General features: G+C 40.8%; 1 protein-coding gene across 5 annotated transcripts in view; it reads left to right on the top strand.

Annotated features, from left to right (window-relative positions):
• The window catches only part of LOC110537769 (glucocorticoid receptor), a 95,343-nt gene that overhangs the window by 16,171 nt on the left and 61,597 nt on the right, over window positions 1-17,575 (top strand). The window contains exon 3 of one of the 5 annotated variants that reach the window (XM_090192762.1): window positions 2,820-3,330. The exons of the other annotated variants lie outside the window; for them this stretch is intronic. Within the exon in view, the coding sequence (XP_090048888.1) occupies window positions 2,820-2,928 (109 nt within the window). The 3' untranslated portion in view covers window positions 2,929-3,330. Of the gene's footprint in view, window positions 1-2,819; window positions 3,331-17,575 lie in introns of those variants that run through there. 5 annotated transcript variants of the gene reach the window in all.

Below are 17,575 nucleotides of genomic sequence, written 5' to 3'. Positions count from 1 at the left end.
TATTTTAAGATTGTGAAATGTCAGAAAAATAGCAGAGCATGATTTATTTCAGCTTTTATTTCTTTCATTACATTCCCAGTGGGTCAGAAGTTTACATACACTCAATTAGTATTTGGTAGCATTGCCTTTAAATTGTTTAACTTTGGTCAAACATTTTGGGTAGCCTTCCACAAGCTTCCCACAATAAGTTGGGTGAATTTTGGCCCATTCCTCCTGACAGAGCTGGTGTAACTGAGTCAGGTTTGGGCCTCCTTGCTCGCACGCACTTTTTCAGTTCTGCCCACACATTTTCTATGGAATTGAGGTCAGGGCTTTGTGATGGCCACTCCAATACCTTGACTTTGTTGTCCTTCAGCCATTTTGCCACAACTTTGGAAGTACAGTGGGGGCAAAAAACTATTTAGTCAGCCACCAATTGTGCAAGTTCTCCCAATTAAAAAGATGAGGCCTGTAATTTTCATCATAGGTACACTTCAACTATGACAGACAAAATGTTCCTCCAAACATAACGATGGTCATTATGATATAGATATTTTTGTACCTGTATCCTCCAGCATTTTCACAAGGTCCTTTTGCTGTTCTGGGATTGATTTGCACTTTTCGCACCATAGTACGTTCATCTCTAGGAGACAGAACTTGTCTCCTTCCTGAGTGGAATGATGGCTACGTGGTCCCATGGTGTTTATACTTGCATACTATTGTTTGTACAGATTAACGTTGTACCTTCAGGCATTTGAAAATTGCTCCCAAGGATGAACCAGAATTGTGGAGGTCTACATTTGTTTTCTGAGGTCTTGGCTGACTTCTTTTGATTTTCCCATGATGTCAAGCAAGGAGGCACTGCGTTTGAAGGTAGGCCTTGAAATACATCCACAGGTACACCTCCAATTGACTCAAATTATGTCATTTAGCCTATCAGAAGCTTCTAAAGCCATGACATCATTTTTTGCAATTTTCCAAGCTGTTTAAAGGCACAGTAAACTTAGTGTATGTAAACCTCTGACCCAATGGAATTGTGATACAGTGAATTAATTATAAGTTATGTAATCTCTATAAACAATTGTTGGAAAAATGACTTGTGTCATGCACAAAGTAGATATCCTAACCGACTTGCCAAAACTATAGTTTGTTAACAAGAAATTTGTAGAGTGGTTAAAAACAACTTTTAATGACTCCAACCTAAGTGTATGTAAACTTCTGACTTCAACTGTAGGTTTTTAATGTACTGTGTAGAATACCTGAAATACTGCACTGAGAGGAGAGACCACAACCATAGTTTTGGAGCTGACTACAACTTTGCACTGATCTGAGTGGTAATTTTTTAGATTCCAGGCATTACTTTTTTGATTCGAGGCTTTTGTATTTTAAGTGGGGATCAGGTGAACAATGCAGCATTTCAACTGCATTTTGCAAACGATATAGCCTTTTGAGGAGTACATGGATTTACTGACTATAGGCTGAAATGCTATCTTAAATTAAAAGTAGGCCTTTGCATGATGGCTTGTTTTTACTGTTGGTTTCAGATTCAAATAAGTAGGCCAAGCCACTGCTACGATATGACCCTCTCGTTATATCCATTTAAATCTTGGATTTTGTCCTAAACTAACATACTATGTTCTCAGTGGAATATTTGGAGATGGTATGATCTCAAAGTGCATAGGGAGTGCAGTGCGGCAACAGACTTTCCCATCAAAAGGAATGTCTGCATAAACTGTTGATAATTGCACAATGTGTTAAGCAAGTTGAGACTCATTCGGGTCAATATGTTTTTCCTTATGACTTGTTAGATGTACAGTATCTCCAATGTGACTTTTTAGTTTTAAAGGGGCAATCTAGGATTAGTACAATCATTTTTGGTTTGAAATTGATGATTTCTTTAACGAACATGTTCAAGGCATGATATTGCATTCAGTGGTACCCATCCTGAGGTTGCTACAACCTAGCTTATCAATGAGTGTTTACAGTGTAGGTGCATGGGTCAAGAGAATTGAGTAATCAAGGTGACAGGCAATGACATATTCAATACCGCCGTGTACAGTTTCCTGCATCTAGCTATGGTGTAATCATTAGTCCGACAGTTCCAAACGAGTTTCTATTGGACAAATTCAGGTATGTTTATCCCTGTTCTGTTTAAATTTTTAAGAAATGTTTTTCAACAGAATCGCCGGAATGAATACACCCCTGATCACACGCGAGCAGTTCACTTTCATAGCAGCCACATAAAAACAGCATGATCACTTTGTGTGTGTGTATACAGTTGAAGTCGGAAGTTTACATACACTTAGATTGGAGTCATTAACTTGTTTTTCAACCACTCCATAAATTATTTGTAAACAAACTATAGGTTTGGCAAGTCTGTTAGGACATTTACTTTGTGCAATTTTTCCAACAATTGTTTACAGGTGGATTATTTCACTTATAATTGACTATCACAATTCCATTAGGTCAGAAGTTGACATGCACTACGTTGACTGTGTCTTTAAACAGTTTGGAAAATTCCAGAAAGTAATGTCATGCTTTGGAAGCTTCTGATAGGCTAATTGACATAATTTGAGTCAATTGGAGGTGTACCTGTGGATGTATTTCAAGGTCTACCTTGAACTCTGTACCATGCTCATCTGTACAAACGATAATATGTAAGTATAAAAACCATGGGACCACGCAGCCGTCCTTCCGCTCAGGAAGGAGATGCGCTCAGTTACACCAGCTTTGTCAGGAGGAATGGGCCAAAATTCACCTATCTAAAAAAAAAAAAAAATTAGATTGGTGAATTTTGGACATTCCTCCTGACAGAGCTGACCTACGCTTACTGTTCTCAGGCACCACCATGGCGATACCCTACAGAGTGCTGCTGAGGCTGTTGTGGACCATTGCAAAACGGTGTGTTTTACTCAATTATTTGGTGACTTTAGTAATAGATTTATCTAAAAAATATTATTTTTGTTTCTTTTTAGGTTTTTATGAAATTCACTGACGATGAATTTCGACAGAGGTTGTAATACACTGCTGAATAGTGTACAAGGAATAACTTTACTATGCCATACTTTTTCTCAAGCATTGTGCGTTTGTATTGATATCGAGTCACTTATTTTGTCAGACTGCCTCTTTTGCTCTTGGTCTAGGGGTTAGAACAGCGGAGGTTAAGAATGTAGGCTAGTTATCGGCCAAGCTGTCTATTCTTTAGCCTGTGTCACAGGGATGGCTTGTTTACTGTAGTGTCTGCTGTCGGTTAACATATGTTATGGAACCACACGATTATCCCACACTGTGAACATTGCTTTTGTATGTTTTGGAAAACGATTAATAAAAAATATTGTTGTACGTCAAAAAGATGAAGTGTCAGTCAGGACTACACAAAGCCATATGTTCCCTATGTTGTTCCAGACATGTGGGAAAATATGACACACCTGATCTGAATATAGGATTAGGCTGATTTGTTGGTTGAGCCCTTTATAAACGTTTCTTATCAGATGTGTTTTTGGAATACAAATAGACTGCTTTGTTTGGCCTGAACAGACAAACATTTTTAACTGCTTTAACTAGTTCGTTAGGTGTGCATTTTGATGTAAGGTTATCTTGAAAGCGATAGAATAGGCTTAGTAAATGGCAGAATTGTACGTGGAATAATGTAAAAATGCTATAGTTCAGTGGTCTTCAACCTTGCCCAGGGACCCCCTCCCAGGCAAACCGGAGACCTAGGGACCCAAATCATACATTAGCAAAAAGAAATGTATCACATCTTGGCATCAGGTGAATGATAATGGCAAGGAAATGTAATCAAAAAAATGGTAAATTAATATATTGACCTCCCCAAATTAGATTTGGAATAGGAAGTGTATACTCTCAACAGCCTATTAGCTAGAGAGGTAACTCCAAACACATTTTTGCTAAGGGCAGCTGTTTTTGCTGGTTAAAGAAATTTTAGCCATGTGTTGGCAAAGCTGTACAGTGGGTCTAAAAAGTATTTAGTCAGCCACCAATTGTGCAAGTTCTCCCACTTAAAAAGATGAGGCCTGTAATTTTCATCATAGGTACACTTCAACTATGACAGACAAAATGAGAAGAAAGAAAATCCAGAAAATCACATTGTAGGATTTTTAATGAATTTATTTGCAAATTATGTTGGAAAATAAGTATTTGGTCACCTACAAACAAGCAAGATTTCTGGCTCCCACAGACCTGTAACTTCTTTAAGAGGCTCCTCTGTCCTCCACTCGTTACCTGTATTAATGGCACCTGTTGGAACTTGTTATCAGTATAAAAGACACCTGTCCACAACCTCAAACAGTCACACTCCAAACTCCACTATGGCCAAGACCAAAGAGCTGTCAAAGGACACCAGAAACAAAATTGTAGACCTGCACCAGGCTGGGAAGACTGAATCTGCAATAGGTAAGCAGCTTGGTTTGAAGAAATCCACTGTGGGAGCAATTATTAGGAAATGGAAGACATACAAGAACACTGATAATCTCCCTCGATCTGGGGCTCCACGCAAGATCTCACCCCGTGGGGTCAAAATGATCACAAGAAAGGTGAGAAAAAATCCCAGAACCACATGGGGGGACCTAGTGAATGACCTGCAGAGAGCTGGGACCAAAGTAACAAAGCCTACCATCAGTAACACACTACGCCGCCAGGGACTCAAATCCTGCAGTGCCAGACGTGTCCCCCTGCTTAAGCCAGTACATGTCCAGGCCCGTCTGAAGTTTGCTAGAGAGCATTTGGATGATCCAGAAGAAGATTGGGAGAATGTCATGTGGTCAGATGAAACCAAAATAGAACTTTTTGGTAAAAGCTCAACTCATTGTGTTTGGAGGACAAAGAATGCTGAGTTGCATCCAAAGAACACCATACCTACTGTGAAGCATGGGGGTGGAAACATCATGCTTTGGGGCTGTTTTTCTGCAAAGGGACCAGGACGACTGATCCGTGTAAAGGAAAGAATGAATGTATCGTGAGATTTTGAGTGAAAACCTCATTCCATCAGCAAGGGCATTGAAGATGAAACGTGGCTGGGTCTTTTCAGCATGACAATGAACCCAAACACACCGCCCGGGCAACGAAGGAGTGGCTTCGTAAGAAGCATTTCAAGGTCCTGGAGTGGCCTAGCCAGTCTCCAGATCTCAACCCCATAGAAAATCTTTGGAGGGAGTTGAAAGTCTGTGTTGCCCAGCAACAGCCCCAAAACATCACTGCTCTAGAGGAGATCTGCATGGAGGAATGGGCCAAAATACCAGCAACAGTGTGTGAAAACCTTGTGAAGACTTACAGAAACGTTTGACCTCTGTCATTGCCAACAAAGGGTATATAACAAAGTATTGAGAAACTTGTGTAATTGATCAAATACTTATTTTCCACCATAATTTGCAAATAAATTCATTAAACATCCTTCAATGTGATTTTCTGGATTTGCTTTTCTCATTTTCTGTCATAGTTGAAGTGTACCTATGATAAATTACAGGCCTCATCTTTTTAAGTGGGAGAACTTGCACAATTGGTGGCTGACTAAATACTTTTTAGCCCTACTGCACTGTATGACAGTTGTCTATTTGCATGTTGGCCTACTGCAGCTCTGATTGGTCATGGCGCTCCAGTCTGTGTAGATTACGTGCCTGAGTTGTGCCTGTCAGTGAAACAAAATACTACTCTGATGTGTTCTGCCTACAACAAAATCTCTTGCTTAGTTTTGCATGCGTTTGTTTTGTTTCGGTATGTTGCATTGAAAGTGGCTAATGTTGAGTCGATCACAATTCCCACAGTAAAGGGAAACGCTGATTTAATATTTATTCTGCGCTGCAGTCCAGGGGGAGCTTCGCGTTGTTTAGAGGGAACATTGGCCAGCGGCACTTGCCACACTGATAGCCTATTTGCGGCTTTTTTAATTCTTGGAACTACCCGTCCCGGATCCGGGAGAATTGTCATCAACTACACTAATTAGCATAGCGCAACAGTCCAAAAATATTACTAGAAAATATTCATATTAATGAAATCACAAGTGAAATGTAGTGAAACACAGCTTAGCCTTTCGTTAATCACCCTGTCATCTCAGATTTTGAAATTATGCTTTACAGCCAAAGCAAGACACGCGTTTGTGTAAGTTTATCGATAGCATAGCATTATGTCCAGCTAGCAGCAGGAAGCTTGGTCACAAATCAGAAAAGCAATCAAATTAACCATTTACCTTTGAGCTTCGGATGTTTTACCTCACGAGACTCCCAGTTAGACAGCAAATGTTCCTTTTGTTCCATAAAGATTATTTTTATACCCAAAATACCTCCGTTTGTTGGTCACGTTATGTTCAGAAATCCACCGGAAATAGCGGTCACGACAACACCGGAAAAATGTCCAAATTATATCCATAATATTGACAGAAACATGGCAAATGTTTTTTATAATCAATTCTCAAGATGTTTTCAAATATCTATTAGATAATATATCAACCGGGACAATTGCCTTTTTCAGTAGGAGCGAGAGGAAAAATGACTACCTCTGTCACTCAGAGCCCTCAGCTGGCCACTTACGTAATGTAGTCGTTTACGCTCATTCTTCAACATAAAGGTGTGAAACTACGTCAAAATGCTGTAGACACCTTAGGGAATACGTAGAAAAAGGAATCGGGTTGATATCCTTTTCAATGGCCAATAGGAACAGAACGGTTTCAAAATAAGGGGCACTTCCTGATTTGGATTTTCCTCAGGGTTTCGCCTGTAATATCAGTTCTGTTATACTCACAGACAATATTTATTTTTTTGAATTTTACCCCTTTTTCTCCCCAATTTCGTGGTATCCAATTGTTTAGTAGCTGCTATCTTGTCTCATCGCTACAACTCCAGTACGGGCTCAGGAGAGACAAAGGTTGAAAGTCATGTGTCCGCCGATACACAACCCAACCAAGCCGCACTGCGTCTTAACACAGCGCGCATCCAACCCGGAAGCCAGCCGCACCAATGTGTCGGAGGAAACATTGTGCACCTGGCAACCTTGGTTAGCGCGCACTGCACTGCTGGTGCGCGATGAGACAAGGATATCCCTACTGGCCAAACCCTCCCTAACCCGGACGACGCCAGGCCAATTGTGCGTCGCCCCACAGACCTCCCGGTCGCGGCCGGTTTAGACAGACCCAGAGTCTCTGGTGGCACAGCTGGCGCTGCAGTACAGCGCCCTTAACCACTGCGCCACCCGGGAGGCCACAGACAATAGTTTGACAGTTTTGGAAACTTTAGTGTTTTCTATCCTAAGCTGTCAATTATATGCATATTCTAGCATCTGGTCCTGAGAAATAGGCGGTTTACTTAAGGAACGTTTTTTCCCAAAATAAAAAATAGTGCCCCCTTGTTTCAAGAGGTTAATCATTGTGACATGAAAAATGAGTGATGGTGTAATCAATGTGTAGTAACTATGTAAAAAATGTATGAACACGTTAATGTGACGTGCAGTCATATTCAGGTCCTGATTGGTCAACAAGCTTATTTGACACGTTAAATAGCGTTCCATATTTCAATGCCATGACAGAGGGTCTCACATCTGCTGCAGGCGCAGATGATGAGCTTATTTCTCGAGTCAGTTGTTCAAATGGAGCTAGGTGGTGTGATCATGTTCTCAAATGCTATTGAAAATGGCAGCAGCGGTATGACAACCACCATATTCATGAGCATGCAAAGCGACTTTCCTCAATACGAAATCCTCGACGACCCACTGTGCTGTCAAGACTCAGCATGCTCATGGGGCTGATATCACTGGTCCAAATGTCAGTCGTGAAGCTAATAGCAGTGACGCTATTACTGTGTAACTCCGTTTGGGCAACATCTGAACTTGCACTTGGTAGTGTATACCGGTGCTCGACCAGTCGGCGAAAGCCAACATCACCCACGACAGAGAACGGTTGATTGTTAAGGGCAATGAACTCCATTATCTTGGCTTTAATAGATTTCGCCTTTGAGTTGTCTAGCTGAAATGTTCTTACTCTTTCAAATAACTGCTCGACTTGACTGCTCGATCCACACAGCTGACATCGTGGGCTAGGTTAGGAATGCTGTGTTGCACGTGTAGTGCAAAATTTTACGTGGGGTCATTACGTCATGTTATACAGGTATGCACGTTAGCTTTGACATCGGTTTTGCACTTCGGTGGTTTTAGCTAATATCGGCTGATTCCGATATGTTCACCGATATATCGTGCGTCCCTAGTAAATACCATAGTAAATAGATTAACAAAATAAGGATAGCAATTCAAAATATACAGGATCTTCTCATCTAAACCATATTGCACATAGTATTGCCAACCTGATTAAAGCAATGGTTCACAAATGTGTGCATATTTGAAAGCCTTTAATTTTCAATTAGGCTAAAGGAGAAAAAAATGCTGTCTTCTGGTATTAAGGTTGTGTGAGACAGCTGTTGTCTTTACATCGTGCTTCTAGTTCCGACCATGCAGTAACATCTAACAAGTATCTCTCCTGGACCTAGTTTGTGTAATCAAAGTAGTGTAGTGTAAAGAGGCCCTTATTTATATTGGAACATTACTGGATCAGAGGCTCATGGAATCGGCCAAAGACAACTACATTCACATGCTACTGACCTGACCGCTGAGGATCCAAAAGAGAAAATTAGTTTGATATAACCTTGCAGGGACTGTAAAGTGGCACAGAGATAAACAATACTGGTTGGACAAAACAATACTGGTTGGAGCCTAAAACGTGAAGACCTACTTGAAGTGAAAGTCTACTGAAGTGAGACTGTCCTTTTCTTGGCTATTTTACATTGGTTTTGTTCACAAGCTAGGTTGTTTTTCTATGTTTGAGTTTAAACTGCTAGGGAAGAAAAGACAACACTTCTACTAGTCAGACTCATTCTCACAGGCACAAACATGACTTGAGTGACTACCACAGTAACCTCCCCCTTAAAGGGACAGGTGACATTGTGATATTTTGGTTTAAATAAACTAAACATTATACCACATTACTACTTACTAGTTATACATTTGTTTTAATTTTAGCAGACCCAAAATATTTTGGCTTGTAAAAAAATAATTCTGAGTGGCTGGTAGATAATTTTGTTTTACAAATTAATCTACTGCGACAGTGGCTGGTGGACTAAAAGCTGTATTTTATGACCCGATACTGGTAAAACAGGCTGTTCAAAGTTAATTATTTTTCCCAGCATGTTACGGTCTAACAATTATATTAAAATGCATACTGTTTTGAAAAAGGCACAAACTATGCCCAGCTGGCAAAGCCAGAGCTTTATCCCGTCAAAAATTTGAGAACGATGACAACGTAGCTTAATTTATATGCAGATAGTGAAATTAAACTCTTGACCACAAGAATGTTGATGGCTGCACAATACTTTTCAGCTGGTGAGCTACTAAGATTGTGTCCAAAGATAACATTACATTTCCCTTTATCTTAATTTTGCGCCTTTCCACAACCATCTACAGCAGGGGTATTCAACCAGGGATTTGCGGACCCCAAGGGTATTTCAATATTTTTATGAATATCGTTAGCAACAGAATGAACCAATTTTGAATTACATACCTACAGTAAAAAAGAGAATACAATTTCTCAACTCCTAATATTGAGCAAATTACTCATTGGAGTCAATTACACTCACTGGATTATCTGACAGAGCCTTTATTAAGAACAAATTCTTATTTACAATGATGGCCTACCCTGGCCAAACCTGGATGACGCTGGGCCAATTGTGTGCTATGGGACTCCCAATCAATCACATCCGGATGTGATCCAGCCTGGATTCGAACCAAGGACTGTAGTGATGCCTTTTGCACTGAGATGCAGTGCCTTAGACCGCTGCGTCCCTGTGTGTGTGAACTATTTAACTGTACTAGAATGCTTAAAAGGCCACAAATTGTAAATATCGGTTATCAGTATTTTTTTTACTTTTGTTTTTGACAAGGAGCATATCGGATATCGGTATCGGCCAAAAATGTCATATTGGTGCATCAATAGTATTTACGGTATGCTATTAGCTGCATTCACACATTAAGCAGAAATGTGGCTTTGGTCACACCACATTCAAGGCTAGTGTAAACAGAAAAGTTACAAATGTTGAAGAGGGCTCTCACTGAACATATTTTACTAATATAAATCTGCCCTAACACGCTCTCTGCATGTCATTCTTTTACGTTCCCTCCTGTGAATTCTGAGTTTTGTTGAACCTTGATTCAGACTGGAAAGCAAGATAGCGGAATTTCCTTCCCTGGCCTGATTTCCAGTAGCACTCTAATATTGCACTCAGAACAGAAGAGAGCAAAGTTGAAGGACTAGTGCACATGTAAAAAAGGATGGTAAATCACCAAGAATTCAATCATATTATTATACTTCTTGAACTCTGTTTTTGGAGTATTCCTACAAATAGACATGTGTGTTTCAATGTAATCAGTGTATGAAATGTTCTGGCAGAAATGCGAACAGAATTGGTATCTGCTGTATTTTTCTCACCCATTTACACACACTACCTCATATTAACAGTGAAAACATGTTTCTAGAAATTTGTACTACTTTTATTGAAAATTAAAGATATTTAAATTAAATAAGTATTCACACCCCTGAGTCAATACATGTTAGAATCACCTTTGGCAGTCTTTCTGGTAAGTCTAAGGGCTTTCCACACCTGTATTGTGCATCATTTGCAGCAGCCACCATGCTTGAAAATATGAAGAGTGGTACTCTTGACGTGTTGTATTGGATTTGCCCCAAAGATGAATACAAAGTGTTAACTTCTTTCCTGATTTTTTTTTTGTTGCAGTTTTACATGATTGCCTTACAGGATACATGTTTGAAAAGAAGCGGATTGTGGATTAACTGTGGTGGTGTTGCGCCATCCTCAGTTTTCTCCTATCACTGCTAGGGATGCATGATATATCGGTGAACATATGGGAATTGCATGATATTAGCTAAAAATGCCAACATCAGTGTTGGCCCGATTTTGTCTAGTTTAACGCCGATGTGCAAAACCGATGTCAAAGCTACTGTGCGTACCTATATGACGGAACGTAAAACTTTACGCTACAAGTGCAACACAGCATTCCTAACCGATCCCACAATGTCTGCTGTGTGGATCGAGCAGTCAACAAGTTGAGCAGTTACTTGAAAGAGTAAGAATTTCAGCTCGACAACTCAAAGGCGAAATCCATTAAAGCCAAGATAATGGAATTCATTGCCCTTGACAATCAACCGTTCCCTGTCGTGGGTGATGTTGACTGGTTGAGCACCAGTACACACTACCAAGTGCGCTATTGTTCAGATGTTGCCCTACCGGAGTTACACAGTAATAGCATCACTGCTATTAGCTCCACGACATACATACTGTGGAACACCGTTTGGGTCTTTGCGTGTCAAAAAAGATACAGTAGTACTGTCAAAGCTGTACAAAAATGTCTGCGAACACCGGCCACGAACGATATGTTTACAATATTGCATTAGTAATAAAGCATTATTTGTTTGACCACAACTTCTGGGGTAGCTACAGTGGTTCCTCCTTTAAAAGTTGCATGCTTACACTGCGTGACTTAGAGGTACCCAGCGTCACAGCTTCATTGCTCCAGACCACCACAAGGGGGAGTTAGAGCTCTCATTATGCATTTGGGTACCAAGGTTTTTGTGACCAATGACAAATTTGACGCGGGCCACTGGTCCCTGGTGACATCAGCAAAGATGGCTGGCAAAACATTACGGGGTAGCAAATGAATGTAGTTAGAAAAAGTCAAGCAAAATATGTACAGTTGAGAGGAATATATTAGTTAATGTAGAGAGAAACGATTGACAAAAAGTTAATTTATGAAAATCGCTGTTTAGCAAGATTTTTTTCCCCAGCCATATCCAACACTAGGTGTATCAAACTCATTAATTATAGCAAGCAGGGAGCAGGTTTCGAACCCTCAACATCAAGTCCAGCACGCTATCGACTGTGCGCAAATGTATTAATTGGGGTTAGGGTGGATTGTGGCTAAAAGCACTGTTAATTGGAATCTTAATGTGGAAAGGGGAAAAATTATTATTATTAGTTTTCATAAGCATAGCAGGATGGGCTATTAGCTGAACAATACACTGTTCAACCTTTACTAAAGAATGGTCTTAGCCAAGCTAGGTGTGAAATCCCCCCTCCTCCCTAACTTGCAACAAATAATTTTCGGGACTATCTAGAAAAAGCAGCGGAGATGCGCAATTGGTTTCTAAGAAGAGGATATTCTCCACAGTGTGTGGATGAAGCTCTTAATTTGGCATTGAGGAAAACACTAGATGAACTGCTACCAAAGAGACCCGCTAAAGAACACTCTAATGTTCACAACTACATATACTTTGAACTCTCAAAAAGTGGGAGATGCGGTCAAACACTGGCATGTTTTATTTCCCTGATAAATTGGTCCATGCCAACTGCCAGCCACAAAAGAAAATCATCCAGAATGTTTTGAGATTTTCACCCTCCAGACATTATTTCCTAAAGGTCTTAATGATGAAATGCCTTATGTTGTGAATTTGAACATGAATTATGCCCTTATTTCAGATTACTCTGACGTTTTTCTTACACTCTACCCCATGATCAATGATTTATGAACACTTGCTTGTTTGGGCGATGTCCTCATTGTGGTTTTACAGACGTGTTTAATATGTTTTATGTACACACTTTATTTGAATATTTATGAAATGCATATTGTTATATTTGGTGGCACTTATGTTTTTAGTTCGCCTCCTTTCGATGCGTGCAACGGATGTGGGTGTGGCTAGGTCTACATAAGGGTGCTAATTTAAAAATCGCACAAAAGCTCTGACGAAGGCCGTGAGGCCGACACGTAAGCTTATTAAAGATCAGTGATACGATCAAGAGCAGTGTGCGGGTTCCTCTTTTTCCTCATCTTATCCAGCTGTTGCCATGCACCTGCAAAAAAGATAGCTCAGATGTGCGAGTGCCTTTTTGAATTTCACTTTACAAACAACAAGAGGGCTTAATTGGAGTCTATCTCTAATGAACCTAGACCTATATAAAATAACTTAGCCTACCTCAGCCAGTTATGAGGCTTAACAGCCTAATAGAAATAGGATTTTTATTGTTAGGCCTACTTACAATTGCAACTGGTCAAAAATGGAGCATCCTACATAAAACAATAATTTGTTTAAAACTCTAAAAGTAATTGGAAAGGTAGATACATAATTTGTATGACATTGTGGTTACAATAAAGAATGTAGCCCATCATGCAACTGAATCCTATTAGCATGACAGTAGACTTTTTATAGCATGGCTACTGTTGTGAAAATCCCTCAACTTGCAATATATTGGATGGTTAAGTACTCTAAAGTTTTACATTTCTAACTCAAAACAGCATTTCATCAACATCTTAATGCTTTCGTTTAAATTCTTGATCTTCCTTTTTTTCTGTAGAAATGTTGAGCAAATTGCTCAAGGCTCAACGCTTGATTAGTCTGTGAAGATGACGTTATTGAATATCTCGCCAGCTTTGATCCATGCCTGGGCCTGCAGGACGCAAAGTTCTTTGTCAGACAAATCATTGGGTCGAAACTACAGAACAGTACAAAATAAGCGCGAACACACATGGTCGATGTTCTGAGAATTTAAAAAAAGATTGATAAATAAATTAACATTTCTTACCGAGCTGTGATGCCCGCAGATTACAGATTGCCTTTGCCGATCGCTCATCTTCATTCATCAGTGAGTCAATGGCTTGAATAGTCATTGACTCACTCACGTGTTGAAAAGGAACGAGATGGCGTCAGTCCATGCCAGGCACACCTGTGAGCTCTGGAATTCCACCTCCGACAGGCAGAGTCAACATACACTATGTGGCGGGTTCATCAGGTTTTCGGTTCACACTGACATTTCCATTCCTCTTCTGACAACAGAACTTGACCAACTGCTCACCAGGCACAGTAAGGTCCGCCCGGACCATTATGGTCTGCTCTTCCAAGGATGTGTAACCGAAGAGAGAGAGCCTTCCTGCTGTGACCATCTATTTCAGCACCGTTTCACGCTTCTCTGAGACAAGCGTGGGGAAATGAAAATGTTCAAATATTCCATGATATTCTTAAGATATGGGTTGACTGACTGACTATAAGCAAGTGATATCTGCTAAATAATCGAGTTTATTTACAAATTAGTCTCACCCAATGTTCAATAATTGCCTTTTTCTCGCTCACTCTAGGTTAAATGAAAACGAAATCTCCAAAATGCCGTTACTTTTTAAACACAGCGAGTATTATTCATTAATTTAGAATTATTTAAAAGACCCTTAGGATCTGTGAGAATATCTAACGGAAAATGCCCCTTAGATATTAATATTGAGTCCTCCAATCCTTAAGTTTCTAAAAATATATATTTTTTAGATATACTGTTAAAAATGGTGTAGGTCTTATTTAAAGAGCATATTGAAGTTAGAAGCAAAAGCCTATAACTTTTTTAGCACCGTTTCGTGCTGCTCTGAGACAAGCACGACACAGGGATTCTTTAGCTAAATAGCCCAGTACTATTTAGCAAAATACTCCATGTGTCGTACTTGTCTCAATGTACTGCTGGACATCACGTTGTACAGCGCCATATTTTCCGTTCCATCCTAACAGAAACCCGGAGGGTTTTTCATGGAATAGAAACACCATAATATTAATCAAATTAATTAAGCAAGTACCAGTCAAAAGTTTGGACACACCTACTCATTCAAGGCTTTTTCTATATTTTTACTACTTTCTACATTGTAGAATAATAGTGAGGACATCACAACTGTAGCAGGTGTAGCCCATCATGCAAATGTTTCTTATTAGCAGGACGGACAATTAGACTTTTTATAACCAGGCTACTGTTGTGAAAATCCCTGAACCTGCAATGAATTCGATGCTTAAGTACTCTAAAGTGTTACAATTGTAATTCGAAACAGCAATACAGTATTTGTTCAACGTCTTTATCCTTTCGTTAATAAAATAACGAGAAAAAAGAACATTCAAATGCGGATGTTTAAATGAAATAAATATGTTTGCATCCATTTGGGTATTGGTTAGACAAGAATTAGAAAATTAGGGTGCAGAAATGTTATGCTCCTAGTGTAACCTTTATTTAACTAGGCAAGTCAGTTATGAAAGCATACTACTTCCTCGTAAATAGCCCAGTACTGTACTGCCGACCGTCATTTTCCATTCCAGCAAGTACCAATCAAAAGTTGACACCTACTCATTCCAGGATCTTTCTATATTTGTACTATTTTCTGCATTGTAGAGTAATAGTGAAGACATCACAACTATGAAATCACATATGGAATCAGTAGAAATTCCTATTTACAAGGACAGCCTACACCTTCCTCCCCAATGGTGATTTGAACCCCGGTCTCCCACGTGCCCCGCATTCTGTGGTACATACATGGCCTCCTCTCCCTTATGTAAGGAATTAAGCACTTTCCCATGTTCACTACAGTATGTATTGTAGAATGCACAGTAGCCTAATGAACAAAATGTGTTTATAAAATAATAATAAACTTTCAAAATGCAGTTGTACAGCGCTGTATTTTACATTCCATCCTAACGGAAAACCTGAGGGTTTCAGTTTTTGTTTTTTTTTCTGAATTTTTTTCTGCAAATGAATACAAATAGTAGAATTATGCCATACTTTTATTTTGAAGGCTGACTGCAAAGTCCACTATTGTGGCTAATTCTTATTGTGCCTAGCTTCACATAGATGGGGCTGACCACCATTTTAATTAAATAAGAACTTATATATTAGGGCTATTTTAGGTGACACCTAGCTGTATAGTTAGTTAGCTAGCTAACGATAGCTACTGAAACAGATGTCATTTTGCAAGGATTAGGCACAGTGATTTGTGGGGAAGAACATTTGCTTGCATCCATGAGCAAGCAATCCAGCACAGTCACGGACCAGGATGTCCTGCTCCCAGGTAGACTAAATAACTTTTTTGCCCGCTTTGAGGACAATACAGTGCCACTGACACGGCCTGCAACGAAAACATGCGGTCTCTCCTTCACTGCAGCCGAGGTGAGTAAGACATTTAAACGTGTTAACCCTCGCAAGGCTGCAGGCCCAGACGGCATCCCCAGCCGCGCCCTCAGAGCATGCGCAGACCAGCTGGCCGGTGTGTTTACGGACATATTCAATCAATCCCTATAACAGTCTGCTGTTCCCACGTGCTTCAAGAGGGCCACCATTGTTCCTGTTCCCAAGAAAGCTAAGGTAACTGAGCTAAACGACTACCGTCCCGTAGCACTCACTTCCGTCATCATGAAGTGCTTTGAGAGACTAGTCAAGGACCATATCACCTCCACCCTACCCGACACCCTAGACCCACTCCAATTTGCTTACCGCCCAAATAGGTCCACAGACGATGCAATCTCAACCACACTGCACACTGCCCTAACCCATCTGGACAAGAGGAATACCTATGTGAGAATGCTGTTCATCGACTACAGCTCGGCATTCAACACCATAGTACCCTCCAAGCTCGTCATCAAGCTCGAGACCCTGGGTCTCGAGCCCGCCCTGTGCAACTGGGTACTGGACTTCCTGACGGGCCGCCCCCAGGTGGTGAGGGTAGGCAACAACATCTCCACCCCGCTGATCCTCAACACTGGGGCCCCACAAGGGTGCGTTCTGAGCCCTCTCCTGTACTCCCTGTTCACCCACGACTGCGTGGCCATGCACACCTCCAACTCAATCATCAAGTTTGCGGACGACACAACAGTGGTAGGCTTGATTACCAACAACGACGAGACGGCCTACAGGGAGGAGGTGAGGGCCCTCGGAGTGTGGTGTCAGGAAAATAACCTCACACTCAACGTCAACAAAACTAAGGAGATGATTGTGGACTTCAGGAAACAGCAGAGGGAACACCCCCCTATCCACATCGATGGAACAGTAGTGGAGAGGGTAGCAAGTTTTAAGTTCCTCGGCATACACATCACAGACAAACTGAATTGGTCCACTCACACAGACAGCATCGTGAAGAAGGCGCAGCAGCGCCTCTTCAACCTCAGGAGGCTGAAGAAATTCGGTTTGTCACCAAAAGCACTCAAAAAACTTCTACAGATGCACAATCGAGAGCATCCTGGCGGGCTGTATCACCGCCTGGTACGGCAATTGCTCCGCCCACAACCGTAAGGCTCTCCAGAGGGTAGTGAGGTCTGCACAACGCATCACCGGGGGCAAACTACCTGCCCTCCAGGACACCTACACCACCCGATGTTACAGGAAGGCCATAAAGATCATCAAGGACATCAACCACCCGAGCCACTGCCTGTTCACCCCGCTATCATCCAGAAGGCGAGGTCAGTACAGGTGCATCAAAGCTGGGACCGAGAGACTGAAAAACAGCTTCTATCTCAAGGCCATCAGACTGTTAAACAGCCACCACTAACATTGAGTGGCTGCTGCCAACACACTGACACTGACACTGACTCAACTCCAGCCACTTTAATAATGGGAATTGATGGGAAATGATGTAAATATATCACTAGCCACTTTAAACAATGCTACCTTATATAATGTTACTTACCCTACATTATTCATCTCATATGCATACGTATATACTGTACTCTATATCATCGACTGCA

This window comes from Oncorhynchus mykiss, chromosome 12, assembly GCF_057628025.1.
Source record: "Oncorhynchus mykiss isolate SJ-2025 chromosome 12, ASM5762802v1, whole genome shotgun sequence".
Taxonomy (NCBI): Eukaryota; Metazoa; Chordata; class Actinopteri; order Salmoniformes; family Salmonidae; genus Oncorhynchus; species Oncorhynchus mykiss.
This window is presented reverse-complemented; position numbering and strand designations above follow the sequence as displayed.